Source organism: Cicer arietinum, chromosome 1 (assembly GCF_000331145.2).
Source record: "Cicer arietinum cultivar CDC Frontier isolate Library 1 chromosome 1, Cicar.CDCFrontier_v2.0, whole genome shotgun sequence".
Lineage (NCBI taxonomy): Eukaryota > Viridiplantae > Streptophyta > Magnoliopsida > Fabales > Fabaceae > Cicer > Cicer arietinum.
Genome location: NC_021160.2, coordinates 45,023,405 through 45,040,294, shown reverse-complemented (window position 1 = coordinate 45,040,294; position 16,890 = coordinate 45,023,405). Strand labels below are relative to the sequence as shown.

Genomic DNA, 16,890 nt, shown 5'->3' with positions numbered 1-16,890 from the left:
GCTGTGTGTTTTTTTATCTTTTTTTAGGGTTTAGGGCATGTACTTACTATATGAGTTTATTAGGTTGGCTGGAACGAGAGTGGTCAGCCAGTTGACCCCAACAGCTCCATGTTTGTAAGCTACATTGGGGCTGTTGTTCGTCAAAATGTCCCAATAACAATAGACAACTGGAGAGATAAGGCGTTGAAGGATGCCAAAGATATCATCTGGAATGACATTCAAGTAAATATTTTGATCTACTCTTTTGTCATTTATAATTTTTTTTCTGTAAAATACATTACTTATAATTGTTTTCATTGCAGACCACTTTTGTTCTTGATGAGGAACGAAAGTCATATGTTTTGAGAGTTGCTGGGAAAATCCATCGTGGATTTAGATCCCATCTCTCAAATTTCTATCTAAAAGATAGAGAAGGAAACACAAATGCTGAACCTCCAAAGATATATCAACATTATATATCAAAGGATGAATGGAGTGCATTTGTTTCCAAACGTTCTGACCCGGCGTTTGTCGTAAGTGATTAATTTATTAGCATTTGTGTTTTATTATTCATATTCGTAGCGTATTTTAAATTTTTACACAATTGCTATTTTTTTTTTATATAGAATATTAGTAAGGCAAATCGCGAACGGGCAAGCAACCCAAAACACCCATACAAGAAATCACGTATGGGATATGCACGCCTTGAACAAAAAATTGTAAGTAATTAAACATCACTTGTAATTTGTATTATAAACTATAGTGTGTAACTAATTTGTATTATTTTGTTTATGATTTTAACGAATAGAGAAAAGACACCCAAGCCGATCAACCCTTGGGTCGTCATATCTTATGGAAGGAAGCGCGTGTTAACAAAGAAGGAGTGGTTGATAATGAAAATGTCAAGAAAGTTGTAGAACTTTGTGTAAGTATATTATCACTTTAATATTTTTTAATATTGTATTTTAAAAATGCTATTGAACTTATCTTTTTAATGTTACATGTATTTTAGGAAACTATTGAACAAAGTTCTGAAACTCAAGAGGGCAACAAGGATACGTGCAGGGACATTCTTGGGAAAGTGTTTAATGTCCCTGAGTATTCCGGTCGAGTGAGGGGGAAAGGATTTGGCGTAACTCCCAAAAGCTTTTTTCCTCAAGAGAAGCGCCAAAAACCTTCCAACGAGGAAGTATTAGAGAAGCTCAGAATCTTATCGGAGCAAGTGGCACTCTTGGTGAATACGAATAAAGACAAGCAACTTCCGGTTCAGCTCCAACCTGAAATACAAATGGAGAGTGAAACCGGGAGTTGCAACGTCGGTTTGAAGAGTATTCCCGAGGTAATTAATTACTTACTACTTACTTGCTTATGTAATTACTTATGTATTAAACAAACTTATATATTAACTGTACTTATGTTTTAACTATTGATGTAGGGTGTCACTACATGTGTCCTATACTTGTCCTCGCCGACTCAACGGAAGGTGGGAAAAGGAATATTGCACAATACTTCGGGAGAAGTATTGCACAATATTCCGATCCCCGCGGGCCATGTCAAAGTATCGCCTACGGTTGCTTTCGAACCAACTGCACCGTTGCCCATACCGGACAACGATGGAGATATGAAGTTCTTAAGCGACGCTATTGGCAGTTACGTGGCATGGCCCACACACCTTGTTGCCCTCGAAAAAAAGATTCCCAAGGACAAATCAGTTACATCTCCCGAAAAGGTTTGTCACATTTATTGCCTAAGGTTTTTTATTTTTTCAGATTCAATAAACTAACATTTTACCTCATTTTTGTAGGTCCAAATAAATAAACCACCCCTACAGCCAAAAAAAGGCAGCAGACCTCAAAAATTGGAGGTTAATAGGGCTGCCAAACTACAAAGGCTGGAGGGTAATAAAGCTGCAAAACTTGCAGCAACAAAAAATCTGGATCGGGGAAAATCGGTCGCTGCTGCTGCTGCTCCTAATAAAAGTCAGCCACGCCTTGGTAAATACGGGGCGTGTCTTGACATCCAAATAAAAAGGAACATGGGCAGCAGCAACGATTCGCCCATTGTACAAATGAATCAAGACATCTTTGGAGATGAGTATATTGAATACCTCGAAAAGGAGCAAATGTACGATCTTCTCGAACATAAGGAGCTGAGTGTTACTGTAATCAGCTTGTACATAAGGTAAAAAATACTTTTAATTGCATTTATTTGTAATTAATTAAATGTATTGGTAATTAATCTAGTTTAAAATTTTCATTGAAGGTTTTTGTACGAGAAGGTCGTGTGCACGAGGAAACTGTCAAATAAATACTCATTCTTGTCTCCGCATAAGATGTCGATGTTCAAACTCGATCCAGACAATGTAAAACACTACATTGTAGATATGTTTTTAAGATAATATGTTCTGTTCTACTGATTGTCTATAATATGTTCTGTTCTACTGATTGTGAAGTGATTTTGGATCAAAATAATTTTGGATACAAAGATAAAAGACAGCGCTTTTTAAAAAAAATGCCATAAAAAGCTAAAAAGCGCTTTTCATTTCAAATAATTAATTTACAACGTTTAAAAAAAAAAAAACACACACACACACACACATTTTACAGCGCTTTTTTTAAAAAGCGCTGTAAAATATTATTCTAAAGCGCTTTAATGGTGCACCTTTTACAGCGCTTGCGTGAGAAAGCGCTGTAAAATGTACAAGAAAAGCGCTGTAAAATGCAGACCCATAATATGAAATTATGGGTGGGCATTTTACAGCGCTTTTTTGAGAAAGCGCTGTAATATGCACACCCATATATGAAATTATGGGTGGGCATATTACAGCGCTTTTGTGAGAAAGCGCTGTAATATGCCCACCCATATATGAAATTATGGTTGGGCATATTACAACGCTTGTTTGAGAAAACGTTGTAATATGCACACCCATAACTCATATAATGGGGTGCATATTACAGCGCTTTTTGTGAAGAAGCGCTGTAAAATGTGCATAACAAGCGCGCGTTGTATTTACATGTTTTATAGCGCTTTTTTAAAAGCGCTGTTGTATGATTTACAGCGCTCGTTTCCACAGCGCTTATTTTTTTGAAAAAGCGCTGTAAATGGCTTAAAAAAAGCGCTGTAAAATGCGTTTTTTCGCATAGTGAATAACCATTTTAAATTGTATTTTTAAGATTATGATCATTTTGTGATTTAATCTATGTTTGAGTGTTTTAAAGATTGATAACAAATTTTGATTTTAATCTAAGTATCTCATTAATAAAAAAACAAATCATCATCAAAATTGCACATAAAGAATGTTTTGTTTGAAGCATAATAACTTTCTCTTTATTGTGATTGTTGAAGTGAAATTGTATTAAGTCTGTTTAGGCTAAGTTTGTAAGTTGTCGAGGTCGAAGCCTTGATAATACATATTGTATTAGATCAAATTGTGATATAAAGAAAAGATTGTAAAAATATACTAAAAGAAATCTTCATCAAAATTGTGGAACATCTCACAAGATGTTAGGAATGTGTGTAGCCAAATTATAAAGGTGAGCTTGAATAAATATGTGTGTGATTCTCTGTATCTTAATCTTCTACTCTTGTACATTAATCATACTACATCATTGTCATTTACAATTTTCATTATATATATTTTTTATACAGAATGCTCTATTTGTTTTAAATTAATATTTTTATTTTAGTAACAACTTAAAATATTTACTTTTGATTTAAATTTTTAAAGATCACAATTCAAACATCACCCTCTAACATCATAAAAAATGCTTCAAACCAAAAAGCACAAAAACATTTGAAATCATCGTAGAATATTGAACACGGACACATCTCAAATAAATCATATTGCATCATAAAAGGTGCCCTTTTTTTTTTCTTTTACTCCCCCAAGCCAAATTTCAAGAAAGAGATTAAGGCTACACATCCACTAAACATAATTTCCACTAGCACTCAAACTACATCAAACACACAAAACCCTAAATCCGAAATCCAATCAAACCCACAATCAACCACTAAAATGATAACGATTCAACGACCGTTCATTAGCAAAGTATACCATTCACTAGTCTCATATAAATCATATCATTTGTTAACATGTTACAATCTATAGATTTATAGAATTTAGAACCTATGTATGTTTTATTTCATAATTTAAATTGCTAAAGAAATACTTAAAAATAAAGTATAATTTAGTTTAAATTATTCATCTGTATTTATGTTTTATTTTTATCTTATTAAATCATAACACATTATTCAATAACCATTAACACAAAAAATTAATATATATATATATATATATATATATATATATATATATATATTTAGTTTGACATTATAATTTATTGTTGAAAATTTTATCATCTACCTCACATTTATATTGCACTTAATATTTTGTACAAATTATCTATCTTTTTTTTTTACTTTACTAAATTCAAGTTATGTTATATGACATAATATGATTTTTGATTTTTTAATAAATATATTTTTCACGAACTTCTCCGCCGCGGAATACTAGAAATTTTTCATGTCTTTTCAATAATTTACAACTTTCAATTTATTTTTATTCATATAAATAATTTACACCTTTGTATGTCCCCATATTAAGTTTGTATGTTGTTATTTCATATAAATCTTTTTTCTACTTAATGAAATTTGATTTGATTCCGCCGTTCATGAAAACAAATTATTTTGTATATAATAACCATACAAATAATTATATATATATATATATATATATATAAATTTATATATTTAATTTACAAATTACAGAATAAATAAATATCTTGGGATCCCAAATATTGTTTTTAGATAATGGCTCTAATTATCTAGTAGATATAATTATTAAAGTTTTCTCAAATAAAGTATCTTCTACGTACAACTATGATAAATTATATTATAATTTTTTTTAATAATTTGATATATAGTATTAAAACAATATACTTTTTAGAGAAAAAAATACACTGTTAAAATAAACTAATTTTAAAATAAGTCTACATGATAATAAATTCAATTAAATGATAATATGAAATATTTTTATACAGTTAGTATATAAATATTAAACTCTATTCTCTAATATAACAATCTTCCTCTCAATTCTTAATATTAAGAAATATAAATTTTTTATTATCTTACTGTAATGGATGGAAAGACACGTGAGCAGCAGGTGACAGAAAATGATACAGCAGGTGCCAATAATAGCATGAATAACAACCTTCCTAAAAATGAGGAGTTAAGACGTGGAGAAAGAGTGAGAAGGCCCACATGGGAACTAACAGACTAGGGGTATTATATGAGTGGTTTAGAGAAGGTATTAGGCATTGATTGATGTATGAAAATTCTCTATCTCTCTCTGATTATTCCGTCGACTCTGAACCTTCTGTCTTCTTCTCCAATTTCAGTTATAGACCTTAGCTTTTCACCTTGAAAACTAAGAGTCAAAGAGAATAATAACGAAAAGCATCCCATCAAAATACTGTTGTTCTTCCTGTTCCAATTTTTTATTTGCTTCATTACATTGGTGCTTTCATTCTAATCATGGCAGACAATACTCGGATGAAAGAAATTTTTGCAGAATTGAAGAAAAACGCAGAAGCCATCAATTTGGTATCTGAAGAATTGCACGGCCAGATCGAGCGTTTGGAAGGTTCCACCCGCGCTCAAATCGAACGAATGGAAGCGATTCAGGTGTCTAATGAATCTCAATTCTCACAATTGAATTCTGTGATGGCTCAAATTCTGCAACGGCTACAATCGATTCCCGGGTCTTCCCATGGTTCAACGAACTCATACAAAGAACCTCCTAAAAATTCATTTCAGGTACGCTCTGTGAAGCTTGATTTCCCTCGTTTTGACGGAAAAAATGTGATGGACTGGATTTTTAAGGCTGAACAATTCTTTGATTACTACTCCACACCTGATGCTGATCGATTAATTATTGCTTCTGTGAACTTAGACCACGAGGTGGTACCGTGGTACCAAATGATGCAAAAAACAGATCCCATGCTATCATGGCCAGCTCTCACTCGAGCTTTAGAGCTTGATTTTGGACCATCTGCATATGAGTGTCCTAGAGCTACTTTGTTTAAATTAACTCAAGCTGCATCTGTTAATGATTTTTATATGCAATTCACTGCATTAGTGAATAGAGTTGATGGATTAAGCCCTGATGCTATCTTGGACTGCTTCATTAGTGGATTACAAGAGGAGATTCGCAGAGATGTTAAGGCTATGGAACCCAAAATTTTAAGCAAAGCATTTGCTCTAGCCAAACTATATGAAGAAAAGTACTCAACAAATAAACCGAAACCCTTCACAAGCCATGCCAGAAACTATAACCAAAACAATACCACCACCAACAAAAACCCTCAAACTAGCCAAATAACTGACACTACCAAAAACAACTTACCTCCACTCTTACCTACCCCTCAATCCAAGCCATTATACCAAAAAAACCAAAATATAAAAAAAATTTCACCAGCAGAAATCCAATTAAGGAGGGAGAAAAATTTATGCTACTTTTGTGATGAAAAGTTTTCTCCATCCCATAAATGCCCTAACAGACAAGTGATGTTATTGCAACTTGAAGATGAAGAGGAAATTCAATCAGACCAAACAGCAGGGGTGTTATTAGAAGAGGCCATTATTAATGAGCACCATCACTTATCCTTGAATGCTATGCGCGGAGCTAATGGGATTGGTACTATTAGATTTACAGGACAAGTGGGCAGCATAAGCGTGAAGATTTTGGTTGATGGAGGAAGTTCAGACAACTTTATTCAACCAAGAGTTGCACAAGTGCTGAAATTCCCAATTGAACCAGCAACAAACCTTAGAGTTTTAGTGGGAAACGGCCAAGTGTTAAATGCTGAAGGCAAGATTCAACAATTACCAGTGCAAATTCAGGGCCAAGAAATTAAAATACCTGTGTATTTGTTGCAAATCTCAGGTGCTGATATCATATTGGGTTCCACATGGTTAGCAACACTTGGACCTCATGTGGCTGACTATGCAGCATTAACATTAAAGTTCTTTCGACAGGGTAAATTTATTACCTTACAGGGTGAGACAAATATGGAGCCTAGTCCAGCTCAACTACATCAATTCAGAAGATTGCATTACACTGATGCTATTGAAGAGTGCTTTGCAGTCCAATTGATAAATAAAGAATTACCCGAAGATATTCTCAGTGAATTACCATCAGCCATTGACCCTGAAATTGCTATGTTACTGCACACATATGCTGATGTTTTCAAGGTTCCATCAACACTACCACCTCCAAGGGAGCATGACCATGCTATTCCATTGCAGCCTGGGTCTGGACCAGTTAAAGTACGACCTTATAGATACCCCCACACACAAAAGGAGCAGATCGAAAAAATGGTGCATGAAATGCTTCAACAAGGTATCATTCAGCCCAACAATAGCCCCTTTTCTTCACCTATTTTACTTGTTAAAAAGAAAGATGGTAGTTGGAGGTTTTGTACTGATTATAGAGCCTTGAATACGATTACTGTGAAGGATAGTTTTCCTATGCCCACAGTTGATGAGTTACTAGATGAATTATATGGGGCTCAATTTTTCTCTAAATTGGACTTAAGGTCAGGATATCACCAAATTATGGTCAAGTCAGAAGATAGAGCTAAGACAGCTTTCCGGACACACCATGGTCATTATGAGTGGCTAGTAATGCCATTTGGTTTAACAAATGCTCCAGCGACATTTCAAGCTTTGATGAATAAGATATTTCAACATGCTCTAAGAAAATTTGTTCTTATTTTCTTTGATGATATCCTAGTGTATAGTGCCTCTTGGAATGACCACCTACAACAATTGGAGTCTGTATTAAGAACTCTACAAAAGCATGAGTTATATGCCAAGTTATCCAAATGCTCCTTTGGAACCACAGAGGTAGATTACTTGGGACACACGGTATCAGGCAAGGGTGTGTCTATGGAAAATACTAAAGTGAAGGCAGTCCTAGAATGGCCTATTCCATCCAATGTTAAACAATTAAGGGGGTTCCTTGGCCTCACAGGGTACTATAGAAGATTCATCAAGGCCTATGCTCACATTGCTGCACCATTAACCGAATTACTAAAAAAGGACAATTTTCATTGGAATACTGAAGCTGAAACAGCCTTTGAGAAACTGAAGCAAGCTATGACAAATGCTCCAGTCTTAGCATTACCAAACTTCAGTCAATCATTTATCTTGGAGACTGATGCATCTGGCGTAGGAGTGGGGGCTGTTTTGGGTCAAAATGGTCATCCCATAGCTTATTTTTCAAAGAAACTGGCTCCTAGGATGCAAAAACAATCTGCATATATCAGAGAACTACTAGCCATAACTGAAGCTTTGGCTAAATTCAGACATTATTTGTTGGGCAATAAATTCATCATAAGGACTGATCAAAAAAGTTTGAAGAGCTTGATGGATCAATCCTTACAAACACCGGAACAACAAGCATGGCTCCACAAGTTTCTAGGCTATGATTTCAAGATTGAGTACAAGCCTGGCAAGGATAATCAAGCAGCAGATGCATTGTCCAGAATGTTTGCATTATCATGGTCCGAGCCTCATTCTTTATTTTTGGAGGAACTAAGAAACAAATTAGTTACAAATGACCAATTGAAACAATTAATGCTGGACTGTAGGAATGCAACAGCAGATAAGCACTATACAGTGCGAGAAGGATTGCTATATTGGAAGGATAGATTGGTTATTCCAACAGATGATGCCCTGATTCATAAAATTCTCCAAGAATACCATAGTTCACCAATTGGTGGTCATGCTGGGATCACTAGAACGATGGCAAGGCTGAAAGCTCAATTTTATTGGCCCAACATGCAAGAACAGGTGCACGAGTATGTGCAACAATGTGCAATTTGTCAGCAGGCTAAGAGTAGCAATACATTACCTTCAGGTTTGCTTCACCCCTTACCTATCCCACAACAAGTTTGGGAGGATATAGCAATGGATTTTATCACTGGTTTGCCTATTGTGAATGGTTTATCTGTTATCATGGTGGTTGTGGATAGGCTTACTAAATATGCACATTTCTTAACACTTAAGGCTGATTATAATAGTAAGACTGTAGCTGAAGCTTTCATGAGCAATATAGTGAAGTTACATGGAATACCACAGTCAATTGTGTCTGATAGAGATAAGGTCTTTACTAGTACATTTTGGCAACATTTATTCAAATTACATGGAACAACACTTGCTATGTCATCAGCCTATCATCCACAAACTGATGGACAATCTGAAATTTTGAATAAATGTTTGGAAATGTATATGAGATCGTTCCAATTTTTTATTTGCTTCATTACACTTACCTTAAATTATTTTTAGTCTTAATTAAAAAATATATTACTTTATCTTTTCTTCTCTGGACATTATTAAAAGAAACATGTATATTTTATTACCAGTTACTAATATTTCTCTTGAACGTATTTTATATAAAAGTGTAAAATTTTTTTTTAATTATTATTATTCAATGCTACACAACTTTTATTTATTTATATTGTCGTCCATAATAAAAAAATAAATAACATTTTTTAAACAGTTAAACAATAAATAATTTAATTTTATATTTATTTTATACATTTTTATTTGTTAACATAACTGCATCATATTATAATTATAATAATTAATAACATACGACTTTTAATCGTAAAAAAGAAAAACATAACTTTACCCCCACAACCACAAGTACAACACTAGTTCCATACATTACCCTAAACTTCAATTTAAAAGAAAAAGGTACTTTTAGTAAAAAAAAAAGGAAAAAAAAAAGGTACTTACTTCAACCCACAACAGTGGAAAAATTTAATAAATTTAACACGACTTGAAGTGAATTAGTAACATTTAATTTGTAATTTGCCGCAAAAAACATGAATGTATTAACAACGACAATTCACAAAACACATTTACTGTCTCTCTTCACCTGAGAGAAGAAAGAAAAAATGTTAATTTAATGATCAGAGTCGGTAGTTTTCTTAAGCGGCGGGCCCCACTTTCCATTTTCCGTAGAGAGACAACACAATCTCAATGAGTGTGTAGTTTGCTTCATCCAAAAGATTTTAAAAAAATAAAAAATAAAAAAAATCCACAAATAGACAAAACCAAAATGGTGAATGAATTAGGGTAGTCACATGTGATACACTTATAGAGAGAGGTATATCATTCACGATGCAAGTTTTAGAGAGAGAAACTGTTTTCTAGAGAGAGAAACTGATAGTGTTTTTTTTCATCTTTTTGTTGTTGTTGAAGTTGCTAGCATTGTTGTGGAAATTTCAAAAAGCTATGTTTTTAGGTGGCGTTGTTGCTGTTACTCTGAAGAAATGAAGCTATGAAAGTTTTCAGTTCGTTTGTTCTATGCTCAGATTTTGATAAGATTTGGGGAATTTTTAGGAACCCTAAGTTTTGAATCTGGTGATTTGTTATTCTGAGAACAATTTCTGATGAATTTGTAGGAACCTTTTTGTGTTGTTTATGACGATGGCTTTGTGAATTTATTTTCTTGAGAATGGGTAGGGTTGGATTCGATCTGTGAAAAAGGTGAGGTTTTTGCTTTGGATTTTTCTCGGGTTTCTTGTTCATTTCTGGTACTGGTGCTTGTTCTGTGTCTCAATGTTGTTTCTTCATTCATGCATGTGGATTTTGTGTTTTGCTTCGGCTCTTGAATTCAGGGTTTCCTTTTCTCTTTGAAGTGCTTTGGGTAACTGGTATGTGTTATTGTGTTTGTGTTTGAGTTTTTTTGTGTTGATAATATGTGTTTGTGTTCTATCATGTTCTTTTTGTTTTATTTAGTTGAAGTTTTGGTGTCTTAATGTTTTTTTTTTCTTTTCAATTTTTAGCTTTTGAAGTTTGATGATAACTTTTGGTTTTACTAACTGCTGTAATTTGAAAGAGAAGTCATGTTTGCTATTATAATCACAATTGTTTCTGTTAATTGCACCTGCATTCTGATTCAAGGTAGTTTTTGCATAAATGCATGCTGCTATGTGATTTTTGATGATTAATGGTAAATGAATACATAAAGATTCACCAATGTTGCCTTGATGATTTTAGCAGAAAACATTATTTAGTTATTGTTGTTGATAGGAATGAAACGTAGATTGAAATCTGAACTGAATTAAGGGAGATAACTCCTACAACCAGAGGACTAAACTCAGCTACACTTCCTCCCCCCTAATTAATAATGGGTCTGTTTGTTGTCATGTTAGTTAAAAAGATCATTCTCCATTGTTCTATATGGCACTTTAAACTTTTTAGCAAGGGACATGATGATAAATATTTTGTGGAGGAGCACAATGAGGCATTTATAGTTAGTTGATCATGTAGAAGAAGAGCATGCAAAGTAGCACTAATCCTAGATTTGCAGATTGCACTGAAAATTTGGGATAAATTAGATTCTTTCTATGTTAAAAAGCACCGTTGCATGTAAAATAATATATGTTTGATAATCTACCCCCTAGATTAATTTTTGGAAAGAAGTTGTAATTATGGGCAATATTTGATATTGTTTTGCATTATCTTTTAGTTCAATAATGCATGGATGATGATAGTTCTATAAAGTATAAACCAAGTTATCTGATTCTGAAACATAAAATTTCCTTATTTAGGTGTTTAAATGCATAAATAAATAAAAAATGAGGAAACTATAATTATTATGCAGATTCTCAAGCTCTTACTGCGTGATTTTGTTTGTGTTTACTTGGGTTTGCAGAAATGAAATTCGTCAACCAGTTAATTATGGCTGAAGATACATGTTACTTCATAACTTTGTTAACAGTATGCAAGATGCAGCTTTTGTAATGGAGGTAACATGTAGACCAGTAATAAAAGTTGTGAAGTGAAACTGCACTAGTCAGCAACAAAATGGAACATTTATGTGATGATAACTTCGAAGGATCTAGTGAAGAAAGAAAGATTTTTACAGACGTCTTTTTTGGTAATAACACTTTTCAGTTTAGTCAGAAGCGTGTTGTTTCTGGGGTCATCGACCTTGAACATGAATCCAATAAAAACACATTGAAATCATTTGGCTCTAGTAATGAAAACTCATTCATATTGCGTCCCTCGTCTTCAAGATTTACACATCCCGAGGAGGACATTAGTGTAATTCAGCATTCCAAAGAGACTGCTGCTATGGGGTGTTTTCCAGAGAGTTTCACTTGTGAAGACCAGAATGATGTGGATGTAAATGTCAAACGCATGAAATTTTCTCTGCATGAACCTCCTTGTAGTAGATCTAACTCAGAAGATGTTTTGGTTTCATCTGCAATTCCAAAAGTAGTAGTTTCTAACTTGGATTGTGCTGCTACAGACTGTGATAGTGAACCAATTGCATTTCGTACAGTTGAATCATCTAAACACGGTGTAATATCTAGTTGCTATGTATTGAAACATAACATGGTGCAAAATAAGCAAGTTTCTAACGATGATGTAGATGTTACAAATTGTAAATCTAAAACAGAAGATGGGAACATTGCAAAAGAGGTGTCTGTAAGTAAGGTAGTTGCTTCTCCTGTTTCCCAGGAGAGCTCTGCAAACAGGCTGGTAGTTACAAGTCCATCAATCACTGTTGTGAAAAAGTCCAAGTCTCCTTTAAAAACCGAGGAAATGCCGGAAGGGTTTCAATCTTCTAATATGGATGTCTCAAATTCATTGTCAAAGATAGACAAAGAGGATACCCGTTCTTTACTGCACTTTCATGTTATGCAGTTGTTTACGATGTCAGGCATTTCTGTTGAGAAGCATCAACGACCCTGTAGGCGGTACATGGAGTCGCTCTACAGGACACCGAAGGGAAAGCCTATTCGGGAATTTACAAAAGCATGGAAATTATGCAGCCAACTTTTGTCTGTTGAAAAATACAATGTATCATATGGAGGTCGTAAGGAATGGACCAATACCAGTGAATTATGGTCTGATCTATCGAGTGCACTAAAAAATATTGAAAAGTCAAAAACCCAGTCAGAAACTGCACCTATGTTGGCTTATCAGTGGTGGATTTTGGATCCTTTTGTTGTAGTTATATATATTGATAGAAAGATTGGTGCTCTGAAAAGGGGAGAGGTAATAAAAGCAACTTCAAGTTTCGCTTCTAGCAAGTATAACATGGCACGTGCTCCAGTTGATTCAGCCTGCGAGGATAGTTTTGGTGCTCATTCTGATCAAAAGCACGACCAAGCCATTTTATGTGACTCTTCAACAGCCACCGAAACAACAAAAACCGCTTCTGTGATAAACTATGATGCCTGTAATCAGAAATCTGATGGAAACCAGGAAGATATGTATGTTGTAGAACATAAACCTAACATTATAGAAAATCGATGTAGCACTATTACCCATTCAAGTGCTTCCTCTTTGGATGTTTTTACCAGCTCTGGAAATTTGGACCTGGAATCTAAAGTAAATCCTGTTCATCAAACTAAACTTAGAAGTTCCAAAAGCTTTGATAAGCACACATTGGAAAATCGGTCTGAATGTAGTGAGGAAGAGGGGAGGAAAATCTCAATAGCTTCTGTATTTGGGAAAGATAGTACCTGGTCCGGCTCTAATGGTATTCTTAAAAAGAAAATGCGGAGGAAGTGCAAAAGGATATCTCAAATCAAACTGAGTATGTTATACCATAGTGACGTGCTGGGCTCAACTGTTACTGACCAGGTACAGTCACTGAATGGTGATGCGTGCGACACTCAGGATCGGTCGGAGGAAGTTCAGGATTGTGTAGTTGACAGTGTTGGGAAAAAAGGGAACCAAAGGAAGTTATCAGGCAGTTCAATCCAGAGAAATATCAGGAAAACAAACAATAAGTCCAATGGATGCCAGATTGAAGATGACGATCTATTGGTGTCAGCAATATTCAAGAATAAGGACTTCAGCCCAAAGATAATCCGAGGTAATTCTAGAGCTAAGTCCGGAAGATCAAGGGGTTTGAGAAAGCTTAAAAGCCATAAAGGCCGTTGCAGGTTGTTACCAAGGAACCCTTGCAATGGAGGGAAGCAGAATAAGGATGGGAAGAAGTATTATCTCGGGGCAAGGACACTCTTGTCCTGGTTGATTGAGAATGGAGTCATATCTTTAAATGATGTCATTCAATACCGAAACCCTAAAGATAATTCTGTCACTAAGGATGGTAGGATCACCAAAGATGGAATTGTTTGTAAGTGTTGCAGTAAGGTGCTTACATTGTCAGAGTTCAAGATTCATGCTGGGTTTGCATTGAGTCGCCCTTGCTTGAACCTTTTCATGGGGTCTGGTGAGCCCTTTACACTTTGCCTCCTTCAAGCTTGGTCGGCTGAATACAAAGCTAGGAAAAGTCAAAATCAAGCTGTGAATGTTGTTGATAATGACAGAAATGATGACTCGTGCGGGTTGTGTGGTGAGGGAGGCGAGCTGATATGTTGTGATAGCTGTCCGTCTACTTTTCACCTGGCTTGTTTATCCGTCCAGGTCTGTTTCTCTCAGGTTTATCTTACTTTTGTTTTTTCTTTGTTGGGCTGTTGCAATTGAAATTTTCTACCAAGAGCCTTATCGCATTTGAGAACATGAATGATCAAGGGTAAAGTTTTTCCATGGCACGGACTGTTTTTTTTTTTTTTTTTGATAAGGGCATGGACTATATTTTACTTGCTTTTTATGTGCCAATAAATGAACTGTCAAACTTTATGCTATATTTGGCCATGATTTGATGAGTAGATTCAGTGAGTATATTCTCTCTCTCTCACTATAGATTTGATGAATAGAGTTACTTTGTGTTGCCAACGCCACTCTAATAAACCTACTTCTTTTTATTCCATGCATTTAAACATCAGTTAAGTTCTTTTTTGTATTATTTGTAGTCTTATGGATATGACTATTGTTGGGTTTCTCTTATACTGCTTTGGAAGAATGATACAAGTTTTATTTTCTGTACATCAGGAGATCCCTGATGGCAACTGGTACTGCATAAACTGCACTTGTCGAATTTGTGGAAATTTGGTTAACGATAAAGAGGCTTTGGATGCACATGGTTCATTACAATGTTCACAATGCGAACATAAATGTAAGTTTGACCTACATGTTCAGTTGTTTACGTTTCATAATAGATCGTATGTTTAAATAGCTTTTTAGAGCCTGTAGCTTTTTATCTGGTTGAATTGTACCATATTAATTCGTCTTTTGTGTTTGATCTTATGTAGAAAAAATGCATGTTAATGTCTGATTAATTTGTTGGTTCAAATATTGTTTTATTTTTTGGAATAAACTAGACGGTTCAAGTTTTGTCATTACTACAATTCTTATTTGTTGTTGTTTCTGTGTAAAAGTTGGAATCTTTGACTCCCTTCAAACTTTACAATGGTGGGAGCTTCGTGCACTTAGCTGCCGTCATTATAATTTATTATAGTAATAAATGATCACTTAATATGATTATGGATAATGAATTTTTTATCTGGAAGTTTGTGCTCAGTTTTTTTACCTTTTTGATGCTTCAATGAAGATACCATTTGATTATGATTCTTGTGATGAATAGATCATGAGAAATGCCTAGGAGAAGGAGATAAACAAGGAGCAGTTTCAGACTCTTGGTTTTGTGGTCAGAGTTGTCAGGAGGTACTATTTCTCAAATTTCCACACCTCCATTTGAAATGGATTTCTTGAATTCAGCAAATGAGACTTATTGTCTTGTGTGACATATTGTATGATAGTGTAGTGCCTTGTAATATGAGTTGGTCATTTTACTATTTATAACTTGAAGATCATATTCAATGCTTTTTGAAGGTTATGTTTGATTTACGTTTTAATCTACTTGTAAGTTTATGGCACGTTAAATGTTGATCATTTGATTAAAAGTTCCTTTAATGTCTTAAATATAGTTACAAAAGTTCACTTTTAGATGAACGAGTTTAAGATGAAAAATTTAGAATATTGACCTTGATATTATGAAATGAATATCGTGAGTATGATTTCTCGTTATAGCATTCTCAAATTTAACGTTGTAACTAAAATATGTGGTCACAATAGAGTAACTGTAATGTTCTTTCACATTCTTCTGTCCAAATAAAATTTGATGATTATAACAATTGAGAGTTAACATTGAAGTTTCCATGACTTTTTTCAATAAGATTTTCCAAAAGTGGAACAACTTTGACAGCTTTTCATTGCCATATTTTACTTTTAATTATTACATGCTTCCTTTTTAGGTAACTACAACTGTGGGTGCTTATTATATATTTTTTGGAACTGCTTACCATATAAGAGAAGTCAATTTTTTTTTACTGACATGTAAAATGAGAAATTTGGAACCTTCTCATTATTTATTGTGATTATTTTTGAATATGTTGTGAATTCATTATATCCCAAAAGCCGAAGCTCTCAGGTACATCCCTCACAAAAGATCTTTTTCGGCTTGAAGTGTGAACAAATGCTCTTGCCCACTTTACTCTTACACTGTCTGCCAAAAGTCATTTTTTTGTTCGTAGAATAGGGGCCCCGCAAGGATCAAATTATCAACTACTTGATCATAGAAGCTTTAATACCATGTTGTTTGAGTTGCTTGGTGAAGAATCATAAATGGTCTCAACTATTAGGATGAAGAGTCTATTTTGTCTCTATCTTTTGGCATAGTTGCTTTTGTTACATACCAGTGGTGTTTATGCTTGCCTTAAAATATATGTCTCAGTATTCACTTCTTTAAGAGGTATTCTCTTGGAAGAATAAGAGGAGCGGATCAATATATTTACCTGTGAGGCTGTGAATATTTATGGTTGCTTCATGTGGTACTTTGGTTAAGGATATGATGGGTAGCATTATTTCTTTTGTTCCAACTTTTATGTTTTGTTAGAATAATATTGTCAAACAGCATGGTTTTCTTATTTCACCAGAATACTTGTTTTAGAAGTTACAAGTTTACAGTTAGGGAAA

General features: G+C 34.3%; 1 protein-coding gene across 3 annotated transcripts in view; it reads left to right on the top strand.

Moving 5' to 3' along the window:
- The first annotated feature begins 10,083 nt into the window (after positions 1-10,083).
- The window catches only part of LOC101501119 (increased DNA methylation 1), a 9,478-nt gene continuing 2,671 nt past the window's right edge, over positions 10,084-16,890 (top strand). Inside the window, exons 1-5 of one of the 3 annotated variants that reach the window (XM_004488986.4) lie at positions 10,084-10,536; positions 10,668-10,703; positions 11,708-14,439; positions 14,908-15,031; positions 15,500-15,579. In XM_004488986.4, coding sequence (XP_004489043.1) covers positions 11,860-14,439; positions 14,908-15,031; positions 15,500-15,579 — 2,784 coding nt within the window. In that variant the 5' untranslated portion in view covers positions 10,084-10,536; positions 10,668-10,703; positions 11,708-11,859. Of the gene's footprint in view, positions 10,704-11,707; positions 14,440-14,907; positions 15,032-15,499; positions 15,580-16,890 lie in introns of all 3 variants that reach the window. The other 2 variants (XM_004488985.4, XM_073365165.1) reach the window with 2 other exon arrangements.